This window comes from Narcine bancroftii, chromosome 3, assembly GCF_036971445.1.
Source record: "Narcine bancroftii isolate sNarBan1 chromosome 3, sNarBan1.hap1, whole genome shotgun sequence".
NCBI lineage: Eukaryota > Metazoa > Chordata > Chondrichthyes > Torpediniformes > Narcinidae > Narcine > Narcine bancroftii.
This window is the reverse complement of record NC_091471.1, coordinates 364,243,011-364,261,905: the sequence shown is the minus strand read 5'-3', so window position 1 is coordinate 364,261,905 and position 18,895 is coordinate 364,243,011. Positions and strand designations below refer to the sequence as shown.

At 38.0% G+C, this 18,895-nt stretch overlaps 1 protein-coding gene across 5 annotated transcripts in view; it reads right to left on the bottom strand.

The window, feature by feature from the left end:
• Nucleotides 1-218: 218 nt before the first annotated feature.
• Nucleotides 219-18,895, bottom strand: part of tepsin (TEPSIN adaptor related protein complex 4 accessory protein) — a 27,309-nt gene continuing 8,632 nt past the window's right edge. For all 5 annotated transcript variants that reach the window (XM_069930157.1, XM_069930159.1, XM_069930161.1 and 2 more), the window contains 10 exons: nucleotides 16,313-16,406; nucleotides 12,005-12,072; nucleotides 11,726-11,810; nucleotides 11,032-11,103; nucleotides 9,214-9,408; nucleotides 8,547-8,715; nucleotides 5,557-5,670; nucleotides 3,620-3,698; nucleotides 2,521-2,655; nucleotides 219-1,624 (listed from right to left, as the gene is read on the bottom strand). In XM_069930157.1, the coding sequence (XP_069786258.1) occupies nucleotides 872-1,624; nucleotides 2,521-2,655; nucleotides 3,620-3,698; nucleotides 5,557-5,670; nucleotides 8,547-8,715; nucleotides 9,214-9,408; nucleotides 11,032-11,103; nucleotides 11,726-11,810; nucleotides 12,005-12,072; nucleotides 16,313-16,406 (1,764 nt within the window). In that variant the 3' untranslated portion in view covers nucleotides 219-871. The remainder of the gene's footprint in view (nucleotides 1,625-2,520; nucleotides 2,656-3,619; nucleotides 3,699-5,556; nucleotides 5,671-8,546; nucleotides 8,716-9,213; nucleotides 9,409-11,031; nucleotides 11,104-11,725; nucleotides 11,811-12,004; nucleotides 12,073-16,312; nucleotides 16,407-18,895) is intronic.

The following is an 18,895-nucleotide window of genomic DNA, read 5'->3' as shown; positions in this document are numbered from 1 at the left end:
AGGAGGAATCCTTTCTCCTCATCCAGAGCCACTGACTCCCCTTTTCAGCAACTCTGGAGAAATCTTTAACTGCTTTCCTCACACCCCCCAACTCCAGGAGTAGCCTTGATCTTGATGTTAAATGTTCAAAAACACAGTTGGCAACATGATTAACACATGTTAAATCTTTGTGATGAGATCTATGGGTGTAATCTATGATGCAAGTAGGAAACCACAACTTGTAAGATATTATCAGAGAATACTTTTATTTCTCAGCTGCAGTTCCAATACAGTGAATCCATTCTTTCTCAAACTGAAAGTTCATACTCAATAGAAGCTGTCTTCAAAATTGTAAATCATTTTGTTTCACACATTTTGATCACAACATTTGACAGATAACGGAAATCTGCATTTGTGCTCTTTTACCTTTCATTTATCGATGTTCTTTTGGAACATGCTTTGTTATATGATGTGAAACTACATAAATAATATAAATACTTTCCAATTTAACCAGTATAAAAACACAGTCCCTGAAGTATGCTGGAAAAGAATGTATGACGTGCAATTAAATACATTTTTGCAAACCGATATAATGTTAAACAGCCACCTGTCTAACAAGTTTCCATTGTGGTTGTTTTGAAGGCACAAAATTCATCATTTGGCTTCAAATATACCTCGACTTAAGCAACAAATGTTCTCAAATTGGCTGCTTGCCCATGTTCTATGTCTCAGATGTCACTCCATTGTACAATTCCATGTTTCGAAACCAGGGTTTTGATAAGTGGGTAAGGCAAAGTTGTGTGTGCCTGAGCAGGAATAGAGTTAAAGTATCTTGCTTGTGAAGGTGCAATACTAATTTTGCCTGGGTTCGTGGCCGAGTTGACAGAAAAACTCAGACGTTGCACGAAGACATATTAAGAAAAGCGAATGCAGATGGTTGGTTTGATTTAGAGTCAGTCTGTTGAAGATTACTGTGTGGACGCTTCATCTCAGTGTTACTGCACATTTTGTTCTGCTCTGCTGAGGTCTGAATTTCACTTGATGGTCCTTGGTTAGAACAGGTCTTCAGAAACAGAGGGGGCGTTTCATGGGCCACAAGAACCATGCCAGTGAAGAGAGAGAGTCTGCGGTCTGTTGTGTCCTCAGAATGTGTCGCCTGGCTTTGCACAGGATAGAGTTTGGGTTTCTCAGATCGGCTGGTCTGCTGCTCATAATTAAAATCCTGCTTGCATGTGGGTAATGATATACTTGGGTTTTCAGGAGGTGCTAAACAAGGGCCATTTTTCTCAGCGCCCACTTCAGTGGATGAAATTTCAGCCACTTTGTTTGCATATTGAGGTTTGCATTCTGCTGATGGAAATAATGAGCCTTGGTTTTCCTGTGACTCCACTCCTTGTGAAGCTGAAAGTAAACACAGTGATGATACAGATATTTGGTTTTTTACTGGTGGCAAAGTCTTTTCTGTCCCAATTTGAAATGGGAATCGCTGAACTACTGTTTTCTCCTCTGTGGCTGAAGTGAGTTCTATTAAAGGGGTTACTCCATGACATGTGACAGCATCAGTGGAAACCGTCTGAGTGATTTCTGATGTTGAAACCCGTGTTTTTGATTTATTCCCATTCAAAGCCTGGAACTGCCTCAGAATCTTTAAAAGAAATGAACAAAATGTTGAATGTTTTCAGAATCTTTTGATGGCTGTAAACTGTCATCTTTGATGTCACCACTGGAATCTTGAATCCTCACAAACTTGGGTCTTAGTTCCTGAAAATACTAATTTTTTAAAAATATTTAAACATTTCCCTCTTACTCCCGACTAATTTCTTTGGAAGGTTTTGACAATCTCTTTTGCCAGAAGTCAGTGGCGCCCCAAACAGAACTCAGCAGTTTTTCCAAAATCCAACGACTTAATTCTGAAGTTCAGTCACTAATGTACATGTGAGAAAACACAGAAGCAATCCAGCCCACTAGAATTCCAAAATGAAACAAAAATGCTAAACAATCTGATGGTCTCTTTTAATCTGATGGTATGCTTGTGAAGGCAAGAATTTTGTCCACGAGTTTCTCGTTCTTCCCCAAATCCTGCCACTCAACTGAACAGGTAAAGATTCCAGTGTACTTAAGTTCAGTCCACTTAGTCTCAATTATGTAATTAATAATCACAACTAAAAAAAAATCAAGATTTCCATTCTCAGATATCAAAAGTATAATTTATAAAATTTTGATTGAACCATGAATTCAAAGAAAATGAAATTGACTAACAATATATACTAATACTTTGAGGAATGAAGTGAGATTAATATTGATTAACTGCTTACAGCATTTAGATTAGAAAAATGAATAGGAGATGATTGATTTAAACTGTTCTTAAAATTAAATGAATAGGAGATGATTGATTTAAACTGTTCTTAAAATTAAATGAATAGGAGATGATTGATTTAAACTGTTCTTAAAATTAAATGTCAAAGAATATTTAAAATGTTATAAAAGCTCAAAAGTTTTAAAGAATATTTTCTTAAGTTCTGATTTTGACAGATAACTTACCTTTGTGGCACGATTGGTCACAGGTCCTGGTTCACCTTCACTCAACTGTTGCAAGCATTTTTGAGTCATTGCAAATATTTGGTCAGGTGATAACAGGTCAGAGCACATTAAGGTGGTAAGAATGCTCATTGATCGCTAAAGCAAAAACAAATCATTACAATATGCTAAAAAGAGAAAAACAAGATTTCCAAGCACACATTAAGAAGTTAAAAAGAGGTAGCACAGATGGCGTAGCAGTTCGTGCAATGCTTTTACAGCGCCAGCGATTGGAACCGGGGTTTGAATCCCACGCTGTCTGTAAGGAGTTTGTACCTTCTCCCTGTGTCTGTGCGGGTTTCCCCTGGGGACTCCGGTTTCTTCCCACAGATTGAGATGTACTGGGGGTGTAGGTAACTGGGCATGCAGCATGGACTCGTGGGCCAAAATGGCCCGTTACCATGCTGTATGTCTAAATTTAAAATTAAAATTTAAAACTTGCTTCCAGTTTTGTTTTTGAAGAAAAAAAATTGAGGAACGCAAGATATTTATGAAGGTCTAGGTCTGCAAATTGGTCCAAAGAACTTCAAGATTCATGAATGATTGGGTGCAGTGGTTCCTTGTAACAAACGAAACATTACTACTTTAAGGACTCTGTAGTAGTGACAGTCTATTTACTCTTGAAAAAGAAACCTTGGAACTCTGCACAATTATGAAGAACTTCACCAACTTATTCTCTTAAAGCTGAGGATACATCATTAATTGATTTTCAAACATGTATTTCCCTTCTATCCACAGGCTAAACAACTATTTGCTTAATCCTGAAATTCATTGGTTAGCTGAAATGAACTTGTAGGCTTGTGTAACTTCACTGGTCCATTCTTAAAGAACTGAAAATCTTCAACAATGAATGTCAAATTCCAAGTATCATATACTGTACATGGTCATTTATCATCTGAATGTGTCCAATCATTTTTGATGTGCATGCCTTGGAAAAGAAAGACTGCATCCACCTTGTGCGTTATTGGTGTTGTCTGTGATAATTCTAAAGCTTTCATGGATAATGTTGTATAATGAAACATCTGTCAACAAAAATTAAAATTGATAATTTCACTAAAAATACCATGTTGGCAGCATCAGAGGGGTCCTTCAGTTTCTCATTCAGAAGCTCTACGACCATTTCACAGTTGAGCAATCCACACCTAAATTTGGTCAGAAAAATACACTTGAGTTAATGCAAAATTACTTTTGTAAAGACAAAATAATATCCTGAATGAAGCTTAAAAATGGTAAGTTGGTTAAAGCTGACATGGTTGTTTCTATGTGTAACATCCTTGTGCCATCCTTTTAGTTACTCTTTTTTTTTACCCAGTTGTCTTTCACTTCTTAGAGAAATGGGGTTCATGCTGACCACAGGTTGCTCCAGGTCAAGGCTGGTCTTTTATCAATACACATTTCCTATGTGAGGGTCCCTGTCTGTGGGGAGCACCAGGTGTGCCAGAGCCAATTTTGTTAAACATTTCTGTGTGTGAACAGCCATTCATTAAAGTTATAATTGATTTGATTCATTCCTCAGAAACACCTGGGCACTTAGAGACTAAGTTGTTTTCAAATTTTGAATCATCTGGTTACATAGTTTTGAAAATATCATTAGTTTTAAATTATCATGACTATTGGGAATACTTCTAAAGTATAACTCTAAAATTGGACACCTAAATGCAGCAGAGTTGATCCAGTGTGCTAATTTTAGAATTTATGCAAAAGCCACATTACCAAGGAACATTGAATGTTTTTTTCCCTCACCAGCAAAACTACCTGACTTAGAACACAGATCATTACAGCACAGTACAGGCCCTCGATGTTGTGCCGACCCATTTATTCCTATCCAAAAAAAGTACTAAACTCTTCTTTCCTCACAACACTATTTTTCTTTCATCCATGTGCCTGTCTAAGAGACTCTTAAATGTTTCAGCCTCCACCACCATCCCTGGCAAGGCATTCCAAGCACCCATAACTCTGTTTAAAAAAAACTTACCCTGATGTCTCCACTAAACTTTCCACCCATCACTTTGTACAGATGTCCTTTGATGTTTGCTATCCCTGCCCTGGGAAAAAGGCGCTGGCTGTCCATCTCATTCTTTCCTCACTCGAAAGAGAAAAGTCCCAGCTCTGCTAACCTTGCCTCATGAGACTTATTTTTCAATCCAGGCAACATCCTGGTAAATCTCCTCTGCACCCTCTCCATAGCTTCCACATCCTTCCTATAATGAGTTGACCAGAACTGAACACAATAATCTAAGTGTGGGCTCATCAAAGATTTGTTGAGTTGCCACATGACCTCTTGACTCCTATCAATGAAGCCCAGCATCCCATAGGCCTTCCTAACTATCCTATCAACCTGTGCGACTTGCCGAGTACTTGCAGCAGTTTCTATTTTTAGTTCAGATTTGCAGCATCTCCTGAATTTTCCTTTGAAATTAGCAGGCGATGAGGACAAATCATATTCACAGAGAATTTGGCTTTGGTCCACTGAGTCATGCTTATTTACATCCATTTACACTAAATCTGCAATAATCCTTTTCTTCAGTTCCCCACAGATTCTCCCATTCATCAGCGAACTAGGGACAATGATCAGGAGACAATTTACTGCATTTAGGGTGTGGGAGAAAACTGAACCAACCATGCACTCACAGGAGAATGTGCAAAGATCACACACATTGCACCAGAAACTAGGGTCAAAGCCAGGTTGCTTTTCTTTCAGAAAACCCCTTCTCAGATTTGAAGATTAACCTTAAACATTATAGAAAATTTTCTTCAGATGACCGATTACAAACAAATGGTTTTTAAAATAATTTTATTCTTAAACTTGCAATTATTCAGAATTTGATTCAGTGAGAATGTGAACACCAAATCTATTAACAAGTTTCAATTACGTGTCTATATTTTCATCTTAAAATCATCAGTTTTCAATCCGTGAAAATGAAATGTGTAAAAAAATTGCTGACAGTTTGAAACTAATTTACATTTGATTAAAAGGCTCGTTAACTCAATCATACTCACTCCTTGATAAAATGCTGCATTTCATCTCTCGTCAGAAACACATTGGACCCTCGGGTTAGGTTGTTCACCAAGGTGATTTCCTGCATGCAGTCATTCAGGTTTACCGATTCAACTCTACCAAAAAGGGATTCATAAAACAATTAAAATCTTCAAGTTATTTCAAATAAAAATTTAATTATGGTTTTCTCGCTCTTGGGAAATTTAGCGACCAAAATTGGACCATAACCACTTTTGTCGTCAGTGTTAAAATAAATTGCTATCAAGTAAGAAAATAACAACAGTTGCATTCATTATGTTAAGCAACTTAAAAAAAATAAGCTTTCACAAAAACATGAACTTGTTACAAAGACCATTTGGCTTTAAATTGTACATTTGTGCAGTTAAAATCTCAGCAAAATGATTCAGATTACTATTACAAAATATGAAGCTGTCCTAACTACAGGAATTTAAGATGTACTCTTTTAATACTGTACATAACACACATATAATTGAGCTCTCCAGTACTATAATGCACAAAAATCAAGTTAGACACAGAGTAAAGGAATCAGTTTAAGACATGAGCTGGCCATGCCACCCCACCGGGGTGCACTTTCCTGCATAATCTTCATACACCTTGATTCCAGCCTTGAATATATTCAACGACTGAGCATCCACAGAATTCCAAAGATTCACAAGCCTCCAAGTGTTTAAAATACTCCTTATTTCAGGGGCGAAGATCCAAGTCATACTTATGAAATTCCCTCCTTCGTCCTAGATTTTTCAGCCACGAAAACAAACCACCACCATGTCATTTTATATATTTCAGCGATCTCATCTCGTTCCTCAAAAACCCAGCGGATCATTCTATTTAATCTTTGTACTTACAATCGCCTTTCAAGCGCATGTTTGTCACGTCACCCCTAAAGGAGGTTTAGTCTGTATTTAACAAGCCCAAAACAGCTCGAGGTGTGATTGCATCTATGTTTTGGACAACTAGCAAAAAGCCTTTTGTAATCTAGACTTCCTGCAATCGTTGTCAATGTGCTCTAGCTGCGTACTAACATTCAGTGCAAGAGATCCACCCTTTCCCACGTCAGACATTTAATTACTTCTCCCCATTTAAAATATATTCGGCCTTTCTATTTTTCCCTGATGATTAATTTCACATTTGTCTGAAAATTGAATGGAAAGGCAAAATATCAACTCTGGATTTACCTCATCAAGCCCTTTAAAATTGTTGAATACTTCAATACAATCATATCTCATTCTTGTAAAGTCAGTATGGGGCCTGCTGCTCTCATATTTCTTAACAACACAGAAGGAAGCCAAGGCCACGTCAGCTCTCAGAACAGTCCCATCAATCCCATTTTTCCACTTTTTCACATGCCCTTTAACTACCACTTGAATCTTCTGCCGCCTATTTTACACTCAGGTCAATTCACAGCAGTCATTTAGTGTAACGGAGTAAACAGGAGTACCCTTGGGAAACCCACGCATTCAGTGGGAATACGCAAACACCACAAAGGAAGGGTAGGAGGTTGGGATTGAATCTGGTTTGCTGGAGCCGAGGTAGCACATATTTAATCGCTTTTCATCGGGTAACACCCCCTCCATCTCAGGAATCAATTCAGTACAGATGGAAAGATTTGATGCGTAATCAATATTCCAGGTGCGATTGCACTAGTATAATTGGAGTAAAACATCAGTACTTCAAAGGGCAAGAAAACCAACAACCTACTGCAAATGTACTCAAGAGAATGTCCCTTGATAATCATTGTGTAGTGTCAACACAGGTGTTGTGTGAATCGTGGAGTTTGCCGAGGCGTGCGAGAGGGGAACACAACTAAAGGACCCGGGCCAATTTTGGGTTTCATACAACTTCATTTGGTAATGATTACCAATGTGATTCAATCTCAGTAATATTGAAACTGTGAGGTGTTATAAGTTTCACCCCAGAGATATTTGTTGCACCCTCTTGGTGTGGAAATGTGATGGAAATGTTGAAAGGTTCTGTACTGAGAAAACATATAGTTCGGATTTTGCATGCCATGGTGGTTATTGCATGTCTGAAGGTGTCAAATGTGATGGAGATTCTGACTGTCAAGACAGATCAGATGAAACCCAAAAAGTGTGTGCTGCTGGCAACTGGCTTCTGGGAATCAGGAATTGGGGCAAGAATTCATGAAGGTGCAATGGTGAGCAGGTTTTCACCTCAATGACTTAACGCTTCAGGGATTCTGACCTAGGCTTTGAGGAAATGAGATCAGAAAACCTCAAGCTCAGAATGACCACTGAACCACATGGGGTGACAGGGTCGCCATAGGGTGGCTACATCAGAGTAGGTTCTGAATCCATGGCAACTCTGTCTTTGACGGGATCCTTCAATGGTTTTGCGTTTTAAGAATGGTGCTGGATTAGTTGCCGTTTCTTTGCCTTTGCAGACAAAATTTTTGCAGTTTGTGCAAGTGGGAACAGATGAATCTTGAATTGGATCAAGGCATGCTCTTTCTTTCCCACCGCCCCCAAAAACAGATTTTTAATCAACTACTCCATTTGCAACCTCTGATCCACTTCCCTGCATATCCATTTGCATATTTCTCAGTTTACTTTTCCACTTAACTCTGCAGAATCAGCAAACGTGAATATACTTTGTTGGCCCCTTCATCCCAAGGAATTTTTTCCACACATCATGAAGTATCACTTCATGATACTTAATTTGTGTTAGCGTGTTTTGATGTAACTGGGATGCTGCAGCAATTAGACGTTCTTGCATCTGCACATTCTAAGTATTTAACAATAAATTCCTATTCATTCATTCACAAATCCAGTTCAAAAATCTCATTCACCAGATATTTATGTTCCCAGGCATCCAAAAGTTACCTTTCCTAAAGTTTTCAATACATTGGAAGATTCTCTGTGAACAGTGGTGAGGCTCACATTTGTGCATGAATAAAATTTGCATAAGCTGACATTAAACTACCTCATTAGCAGTTTGTTAAAGTATCATATACCTTTCCATCAAGTCTCCACTCTCTCTGCTGCCTCCTGACTGACTGTCTGTAGCTGCTTTACAATTGCTGCCATCGGAAATATAATTAGTCTGTGACGAATTCTGCGAACTGTGTCCACTGTCACTTTCTTCCCAGCCTCCCCCTGGTAGACCAGGTTGACGATGAGCCACTGTAAAGGAAGTCAAATTATAATAAATCCACAAGCCAAACATAGTACAGTAAACCCCCACCCTTATCTGGAATTCAAGCAACTGGGAGTCTCAATCAACCGGCAAAAAAAAATGGCAGAAAATAAATAGGTTAAAAACTAAGAATGTTTAAAATTGGCGACCCCTAGCGTGTCAGTTCACCAATCAAGCAACACGCAATCTCAGGCAAATGGCATAGATTCTGGATACTCGGTTTTACTTTAATTCCTGAGTGTGTGACTTCTGTACATCTGTTGATTTGTTTTTAAAAGATAAGTTATACGATAGGTAAATCAAAGGTATTAGGTGAAAAAAATAAGTTTTCCAGTTCATTTTTAGTTTAGGTAATGTCAATATCTCACCAATTTAGTGGTAGGAAATTACATGTTCTTTAAAGGTTCAATTTGTCCATTTGTACGTTGTTCGAATGCAAGTTGAAGTCTGAATGAAACTTACTTAACTTCTGAAGACAAACTTACACTTGGCGTTCTGTGCACCCATAGGACTTTTAGATTTCACTTCTTTTGCTTCAGATGTGATTGACAATACTGGCTGGTAGCCCTCACCAATGAAATGGTTTCCATGATTTCTAGGAATTTCATGAGGAAGTACAACATTTGCGACTGCTTCTGCTGCTTTTTGTATTTTATAAAGAATAGCATCACTGGCAGAACCTAACCAAAATAGAAACAGTTGTAATTGCTGACTACAAGTTACGAGGCAGACAAGTGACAATCATGCCTAATGTGAAGGCAACAGGTTGAGATTACGAATGTGTTGATAAACCAACATTCCGAAATTTGAGAAAAACATTTTTGTCATTCATTCGTGAACCATTGGTCTTTGCAGGCAAAGCCAGTTTATTGGCCACTTATTTCCTCGTTAGATGTTGAAATGGAGCTATCTTTATGAAGTGCCACGTTCACATCATGAAAGTACTCTCACAGCTACATTGGGTGGGAATGCCTCAACGCAGTAAAGATTAATAAAATCTGATCTATTTCCAAGCCAAAATAATGAGTGACCAGGTGTGGAAATTGCACCAACTCCCTTTGAATTCTGGGCAATGTCATAGTTTTGGGAGTTGAAGAATTTTTATAGCAATTACAGTGCTCTTTGACAAATCGTATGCCACAGAATGTGTCAGTGGTTAAGGCCGGAAGTGAATGCTTAAGGTAACTGATGAAGTGCCAGTTAAGAAGACTACTTTGTCTTCATTGGCTGAGCTTTTTAATATGCAGTTGTAACCCATTCTGGCAAATGAAAAGATTTCCTGATTCAGACTTGTACCTTGGGAAAACAGGTACCCAACCTACATATGTGGCCTTAATATCCAAATGGCTGCATCAGTTGTTTCTGATTGAGACAGCTCGGAGGGTGATGGGAAATGTGTTGATTTTATTGCAGATGAACTTTAAGAGAAGGTAGGTAGAGAAACTCTGTTTTTGGAGAATCATTGCCTGCCCATGCAATGTATAGTTGACTTTCTACTCATCAGACCAATTTTTAATATTCTTTCAGTGTTGTGTTTCATGAGCACAGGCTGATTCACTACCTGAAGAATTACCATTGCAACTGAAGGCGAATCAATCATCGGTGAGTAGCAAACTGAAGATAGCCCATAGTTTGAGCTGCTGGATCTGTTCAGAATCTAGCTCATTCACACATCATGAAGACATGGAATTTATCCATAAAACTACACAATCAAATGTTGCAGGCAATTGCCACTACAGAGCCAAAAGATTAAAAATGCCTAAAATAACTCTCAAAACACAGATTTAACAAAATATACAAACACTGAAGATCAAATAGATTCGTGCTCTGCAACACAATCTGAGGGATACCAATAAATTATGGCTAAAGTAAGTCCAGATGAGTTTCATTCAATACCTATCAATAAGGACATATTTTGAACAGAAATATATTAAAAAAAAAACAAAAAATAAAGAAATGGCCAAGGTTTAAGTGAACAGATGAATTATTCTGGAGACATAGTTTGTATTTCTTTAGTCATTAAACAAAAGCTTAGCTTCACAAAGAGGTTGTGCATTTAAGAATAAGGCAAAAGGCAAAATACGGCAGATGCTGAAAATCTGAATCAAAATGTGAAATGCTGGAAATATTCAGAAGGACCTGTAATATCACAAATATATAGATAGATCAATGCAAAGTCTGATGAAAGGTCACCAACCTAACACATTAATTCCATTTCGCTCTTCACAAATGTTGTGTGAGTGAATCATTGAGTTCTTCCAATGCTTGCTGTTTTATCACTACTTGACAGTTTCCGCACTCACCTGAAGGCACTTTCACTCCAGTGCACCCAAAGCCTTGCATTGTGGATCTGGATGAAGGGCTTGATCCCATTCCTGTAAAAATAACATCTTAATTTCCAAATGAATTCCAACCAACTTTGCTATGCATTGTAGCTACAATTTTTATCTCCAGAAATGAACCTGGATTTGATTTGACAGTCTCTTACACTTAAGACAGTTTTAATTCAAATAGAGCTTTTACTTTTCAATGAAAAGTTAATCAGTTCCTTTATCTCATCATTTTAGTCAACTAAACATTAGCAAACATCTTGAAATTTAAACATAGAAATTGTCTTCTTTAAATAAAGAGTTAGTTATAAGCTTATTCATTCGATAAGTAACATAATTTAAGCTATCTCAAATTGACTGCAAAATAAGAACAGGTTATAATTTTGATTCAAAATGTCAATGAAACATTTTAAATGAATCCCATACATTTAAACCTTTAAAAGAAAGTTCCCGATGTTATAATTTGGCAACGTTAACTTTGTCAACAAGGTTCCATTAAAAACCACTAAGGGCAGATCATTATGAAAACACATCTTTAAAATGTATTTACAGTTACAGGAAGCATAGGAACGGCCAAAAAAATCATTAAAGCAAGAGTATAAAAGGTGAATTACAAAATTAATTGCGGCATTTCAAATCTCACCAGGTTATAAACAGCAAGCTTTACCTGTCTGTTGACCCAGTCGGGAAGGAGATGAATTGCAAGAAGACTGATATGGCAAAGCATCAGAGAATAATAAGTTTGTCAAATCCTACCAAAAGAAAAGATAATGATCACTGACCTCACTGATTCCACGACAAGTTTGTTGCGCATCATTAAAGGTGTAAATTACATTACTCAACATCCGCACAACTGATATCCATTATTTTTAAACCCAATTAATTTGAAAGCTTTTAGATGATTCGAAAATGCATTGATTTAGCCGAGCTTTAGGAATGCAAATACCTCGGCAGTTGTTCGCACTCTTTGGTGGAAAGCATTTCCGTGAAGCAGATCCGGAGGCCCACTGAAAACTGGCAGAACAAAACAGTCAGGAGGAGGAAACATTTTGAGATGGATAAGCTTACAAATGACATAACTGATAATAGTTATTCAATGCACCTTAGTTTTGTGTTTCGATTCAAATCCTAATTTTATAAAATAGAATGAGCATGGTTATTATAGAAAGGAGTAGCTGTGGATACATTGAACAAGCTAGGTAATGAAACTGACATTGTTGTGCAGGAGTGAAATATTTTATATTACAGTGAAATCATTATAAAACAATTTTGAGACACTGAAAGATAAATTCCACGACCCCTTCAAAGGAGCTGGATTTCAGTTTGAGCCTGTTGCTTCTAATGCAGTGTGGGTCTTCTCACAGCAATGGCATGCACTTGACATATTTTTTTTATCTTGCACACCATGAATAGATATGGCACATTCCTGAGCACTCCGGTCTTCTTTCCCCTTCCTGCATACTCTTTACTATTCTTCTGCCATGAAACAGTTCCGGGAGGAGCTGCTTTATGCGTGGTTTGAAAGGAGAACACATAATCAGTGCACGTCCTTGGACTTGAGCAACTTTAGAAAGTGACATGCAAGTATCGCAACAGCCAATAGAAATCCATCAGTAAGTTGAAGGCAGATGATGGTTCTTTTGAACTGCATTGGAGGTTTATGGGGTGGTTGTGTTCTTTCAGAGCTGAATACATTTTCAACCATGCATGAATCATATAGAGCATTAGGTGGAGTAATGAGTTTGAGATTCTCAGCCCGAGCATCAAATCAATGCTATACACTGAGGGCATCCCAACATGCCCATATATTTCAAACAGGCATTAGCTATACACACATCAATATGCTCACCAGTATGGCTTGGATATAAACTAGCTAAGCACATAGGAAATTATTTCAGAAACAAAATATTGAAGAACTGCATACAATGGATAAAAATTACAAAATCTACATAGTTAGATCTGAGAAAAAGTTGAATTTTAATACATCTTTTACAAAGTTTTGACTCAGAGAGTTTTTAAACTTTTTTTATTGGAATTTTTACACAAATATTCCACCTGATGTCGAGGTCTACGTTGGTATCAATGACATGGATAAGAATAGGGATCCTGAAACGGGAATATTTGGAGTTAGGAAGGAAGCTGAAAAGCAGGACCTCAAGGGTGGTAATCTCGGGATTGCTGCCTGTGCCACGTGCCAGTGGGGATAGGAATAGTACGTTGTGGCAGCTGAATGCGTGGCTGAAGATCTGGTGCAGGGGTTCAGATTTAGAACCATAGAAAACTACAGCACAGAAAACAGGCCATTTGGTCTTTCTGGTCTGTGCTGAAACATCATTCCACTAGTCCCACTGACCTGCACCCATTCCATAAACCTCCAGACCTCTCCCATCTGTATCTATCCAATTTATTCTTAAAATTTAAGAGTGAGCCTGCATTTACCACGACAGGTGGCAACTCATTCCTGTAAAAATCTTAATTTCCAAATGAATTCCAACCAACTTTGCTATGCATTGTGGCTACTAGGACAGTTTTATCTGCAGAATTGAACCTGAATTTGATGTCTGTCTCTTACACTTAAGACACTTAACTCTGCCTAAATTTTGTAAACCTCTATCAAATCTCCCCTCATTTCCCGTGCACTCAAATAACAGGATTAAATTTGTAGTGATATCCTTTTTATCTCTCTCGCCCTGTTAGAACTGATGAATTGTACTGCACAACATCTCTCCCTGCAATCCAAAGATCCTTTTCTACTTTCTCTTTTCTTTCTTCTTATCTTTTTATATACCTATAATTTTTTTTAAACTTTTTTCAATTTGTATATTGGTCTTTTTTTTGGTGGGGGGAGGAAGAGCTTTGGGGTGGAGTGAACACCATCATGTATGTAATCAATTTTTAAAATGTATGTACTATTATATTAATTGCAGTAACTGCATGTATAGAATATAAAATATTTAATAATAAATAACCAGAAAAATCTCCCTCCATTCTTCTACTCTCCAAGGAATAAAATCCTAACCCATTGAATCTTTCCCTGTAACTCAACTCCTGAAGACCTGGCAACATCCAAGTAAATCTTCTCTACTCTTTCAATCCTACTGATGCTTCAAATTTGGCATTACCAATGTCTTATACAACCTCACCATAATATCCCAACTCCTATACTCAGTCCTTTGATTTATGAAGGCCAAGATGCCAAAAGCTTTCTTCACAATCCTGTCTACCTGTGACACCACTTAGGGAATTACAGTATGTTTCTGAATTCCCAGATCATTTTGTTCCTCTACAGTGCCCTACCATTTACCGTGTTTGTCCTACCTTGGTTTATCCTTCCAAAATGCAACACCTCACACCCTAAATTTCATCTGCCACTTTCTGGCCCATTTTTCCAGTTGGTCGAGATCCCTCTGCAAGCTTTGAAAGCCTTTCTTGCTGTCCACAACACCTTCAATCTTAGTGCCATCAGCAAACGCTGATCCAATTTACTACATTATCATCCAGATTATTGATATAGACAATGGTCGCAGCAACGATTCCTGAGGTCCAGGGTCAATAAAATTTAATTCTGTATTATTACATTTTCACCACAAAAAAAAAAGTCAATCACTTTGACATTTATTTCCAATCCAGATTTCAAACAAAATCTTTTGACGATTTTAAGATCATTCACACCTTCATCATTGCAAAGACTATCGTGGGTATTGCCTTTGTCCAAATGAAAAGCACATTGCTCCTGGACTAATAAACATAATGAAATATCCATAACAATATTAACTAAAATAGGGCAGAGTTGGTCATACTGTTATACCTTTCTTTTACTAGGAATGAGATTGTACTTCATTTTGTTGAGTTCGATCACAATAGTTAAATTTAGAGATCCATGACAAAGGTCACACTTATCGATCCCCATGGGACACAGTTTTTACTATTAATTTTTGCCCCACAGAATCAAAAGCTTCAGTTAGATTTACAAATCAACAACTGATTTTTTTTCCACCAGTAAGAAAATACTTTTAAACAGTTACATTCTGATTACCGTACGTTCCCAAGATGACTGCTAAAAGTCCTTTTTGACGGATATTGAAAGTTACTGCCTCGTGAAATCACCTGGTCGGATTCTTGGTCAAAATCCTGAGTAAAATGAAGCTGACGAAAACAGGCCTCCAGTTGTACAGTTTAACTGGGTCATCAGATTGCAGTGCAAGGACAGTCGACTGTGTTCAATCTTATTTGGCACTTCACCACAGAAAAAAACTGCAGTAAAATCTCAATACTCCATTTTCTTGACTTCATTGAGTTTTAAATCTTTTGAGCCAGCAGGCCACATCCTTTTTTAAAACCAATGAGAACCCGTTCCTTCTCAACATGGACAAAATTTGACCAGATGTTACTGATCGCTGAAGTTTCTAACATTCTTCGAAAACACTGATCACTAATGGGCAGGCTACGTTACTGGCTGCTCATTTAAGTTCTTGCTAATGCTCTTTCAACTTCATTGAACAACCTCTGCATTTCTCAATTTTCATTGAGCAAATCATTTCTTGCCTGTAATTTGGAAGCCCTTCTTTAACTTGTACACAGTTTTTGAAAGGATATTATCATTGTGTAACCGATCTATTGGTGACTTCTGCCATCTGCCGTGTTCTTAATGTTTTTACTCAATATTATTAATAAGAAATACTAGGTGAAACTTTTACATTGGTAGAAATGGAAAACAAATGTTAAACACTCTGCCTATTTTCCTAAACTCCATGGGAATTCTTCTTTCTTCTTTGGCTTGGCTTCGCGGACGAAGATTTATGGAGGGGGTAAAAAGTCCACGTCAGCTGCAGGCTCGTTTGTGGCTGACAAGTCCGATGCGGGACAGGCAGACACGGTTGCAGCGGCTGCAGGGGAAAATTGGTGGGTTGGGGTTGGGTGTTGGGTTTTTCCTCCTTTGCCTTTTGTCAGTGAGGTGGGCTCTGCGGTCTTCTTCAAAGGAGGTTGCTGCCCGCCAAACTGTGAGGCGCCAAGATGCACGGTTTGAGGCGTTATCAGCCCACTGGCGGTGGTCAATGTGGCAGGCACCAAGAGAAATGGAAAACAAATGGATTCTCCACAAGTTAAACACTCTGCCTATTTTCCTAAACTCCATGGGAATTACAGGCTGCTAAACTGCCTTCTTTCATTTTATATGTTAGAGCTGAAGTTGCCTCTATGGCACAGATAAAAGACAGTTATCTTTCAAAGCTTCCATTTTATTTTTAACTCCTACCTGTTACCTCCTGAATAAGAGTGGCATTCCTCCGAAGGTCCAGAGTAAACTGAGGTGAACCATTGCTGCAGACATACTGTAATATTTTGAGAACCTATCAATAAGCACAAAGATGGAGTAGACAGTTCTGTGGTACAAAAGGTGCAATATTACTAAATATGATTGCACTTTTGATCAATCTATTTCTATGTAATAATGGTTGATGGGGGTAGATAGACAACAAACTCTTTATCCATGAGTTGATAATCCTTCTGACCTTTAAGAACCAAATTATAAGATTTCTCAGAGAGTTAGTATACATCAAGTCATTACAAACTTAATCGGAAACAAAAGCCTTTCTGTGCCAAAACATTGAGAATTATTTAGCAAATAAAATTGGACAGAACTTCTGCAATTTACTCATTTACCAATTATTCTTCAATTAGTCAGACAATCAAGAAATAGCAGAGATTTAATTGAAAATCAAGGACCTGATCCCAACTTTTCTTTTGGGGCAAAAAGTCACAAATCTATGTTTATTCATTTACATAAAATTTGATTTTATTATTGGCAGTGGGTTAATATAAAATGGCAAGACAATTTGTTCACATTTTGTAAACTAGAAACTAAATGATGATTATTATGTTGTATTCACTGAAATTTTAAACTGCACAAGCCAATCTTCTATATTATTCATCAGAGAAAAGATTTAGGTTGGTTGAAGCAAGGACAATGTGGAGCACATTGTGAAATTTAAAATTAACAAATAACATTTGATTGTTTCGAAAGGTGGGCTATAGTCTGCCAAATCGCACTTGATCATTCAAAATGATGATGAACAGACTGACCTCTCTCTTTCCTCCCCTTCCCATTCACCCCTATCTCTTGGTTAATTCCAAGAGGGAAGGCTGAAGGCTGACCCTGGTGGCAGGAACATTACTGGGGTGTCACTGGACTTCACCGAAGCAGATCTTTTGCTGAGCCCTGATTTTCCCCAATTGCGCCTCTTCTGCTAACGTGCAGGTGGAGGAAATCCCGCGAGGCGAGAGCGTTGAATCTCCCATTTTGATTTTGCAGGTAGAGGTGTGCGAGCTGCGCTATAACTGGTCTCGAGAGTTGCTGTTATTGCAGTGCGTTCAGTGTTCAAGTTACCTGCTACCATTTTACGCCTTCTGGAAGATCTGATCATGTTCTTCTGCATATATGTGACCCTTGGAGATCAGTGCTGTTTTATGGTTTGAAAGTAAGAGGTCATTTTTCTCCAGCATGCTGAATGCACCCTCTGCCCACTGGCTGTGACTGCACAGCAAATGGAAACCTTCTGTGACTTTGGGTGCTGGATGTGTGTGGGCACCAACCATAACTTCGACAGGAGACTCACGAAAGTGTGAGGAATGTGGAGTTTGTTTGTTGTTCTTTTATTGGTTTTTAGTGCGAGACCCCCAACCTTATATGGTTATAACACTGGAAAGGCGGCACAGGAACTTGATTAACATGCAACTTAGCAACAAAGATATGAGGGGACTTGGGTAAAATCAACAAAAATACTGCAAATGCTGAGAATTTGAAATAAAAAAAACAGAACATTATGGAAATACCCATCATGTGGTTCCTAAAGGAAGGAAGTATATTCAGCATCTTCTGTTTTTATTTTGCAGTTAGGTATTTCAAGAACATGTCTGCATATACGTCGAATGAGGTGTTGTTGACATGGTCTTGATGAAAGGACACCTATATTATTGGGCCACCATCATGGTAGTCAGACAAGCCAGAGGTCTGGTCCAATGATCTAGGGACAAGAATTCATATTCCATCACAGTCGCTGTGGAATTTAACTTCGGTTAATTCTAAAATAAACATGAAACATCTTGCATTTCTAATTATATCAGAAAATTATTCATACTCCTGGGTTGTCATTAAAACCTATCTGGTTGACTTCTGTTTTACAGGGAAAGAAATCTGATACCCTTATCCAGCTTGGTTACCAGAGTCTCCAGACCCTTAACTCCCAACATTAAAGGCTAATTAGAGATCACCAACTCAAACAATTAAAGACAAACCCCAATTTATCAAGTCTTGATCTTACCTCCCTGTTGTTGCTTTCATAGTATCTTCTTGAACACAATTGCAAAATGAAATTAAAATTCCAAGTCAAATTTATAAACTACAGTAAACCAAACACCATTCAGGCAACAGCTAATTCTCAAATTCTGCTATTGCATGTCTTTGTGCTCCTCTCCAATCTTCGCAACATAAATGAGTTGTAGTGACAGAAGTTATAACTGGCATTGCTTAATGATCTCAAGCAAATCTTGGTAGGAGTGACCCGTGTTAGTGACAAGTATTTGCCTGCAAAATAGCAGTTGTGGCACTATGAAGGAGAACATCTTGATAAAGCATAACAGATTTTAGGGCTTTATTCTAGCAATCCACGTGATCTGTTGGAAGGCAGATTGATGGAGTGCTGCAACTGTCATGTTGCCCATCACATCTCCCAACATCACATTATGTCAGCATATTCTTGCTCAACTTCTCCAGAAAGAGAAGAATTTTCCAAATTAATGAAGACAACTAATTTACAGAAATAAGAACTTTGCAACCATG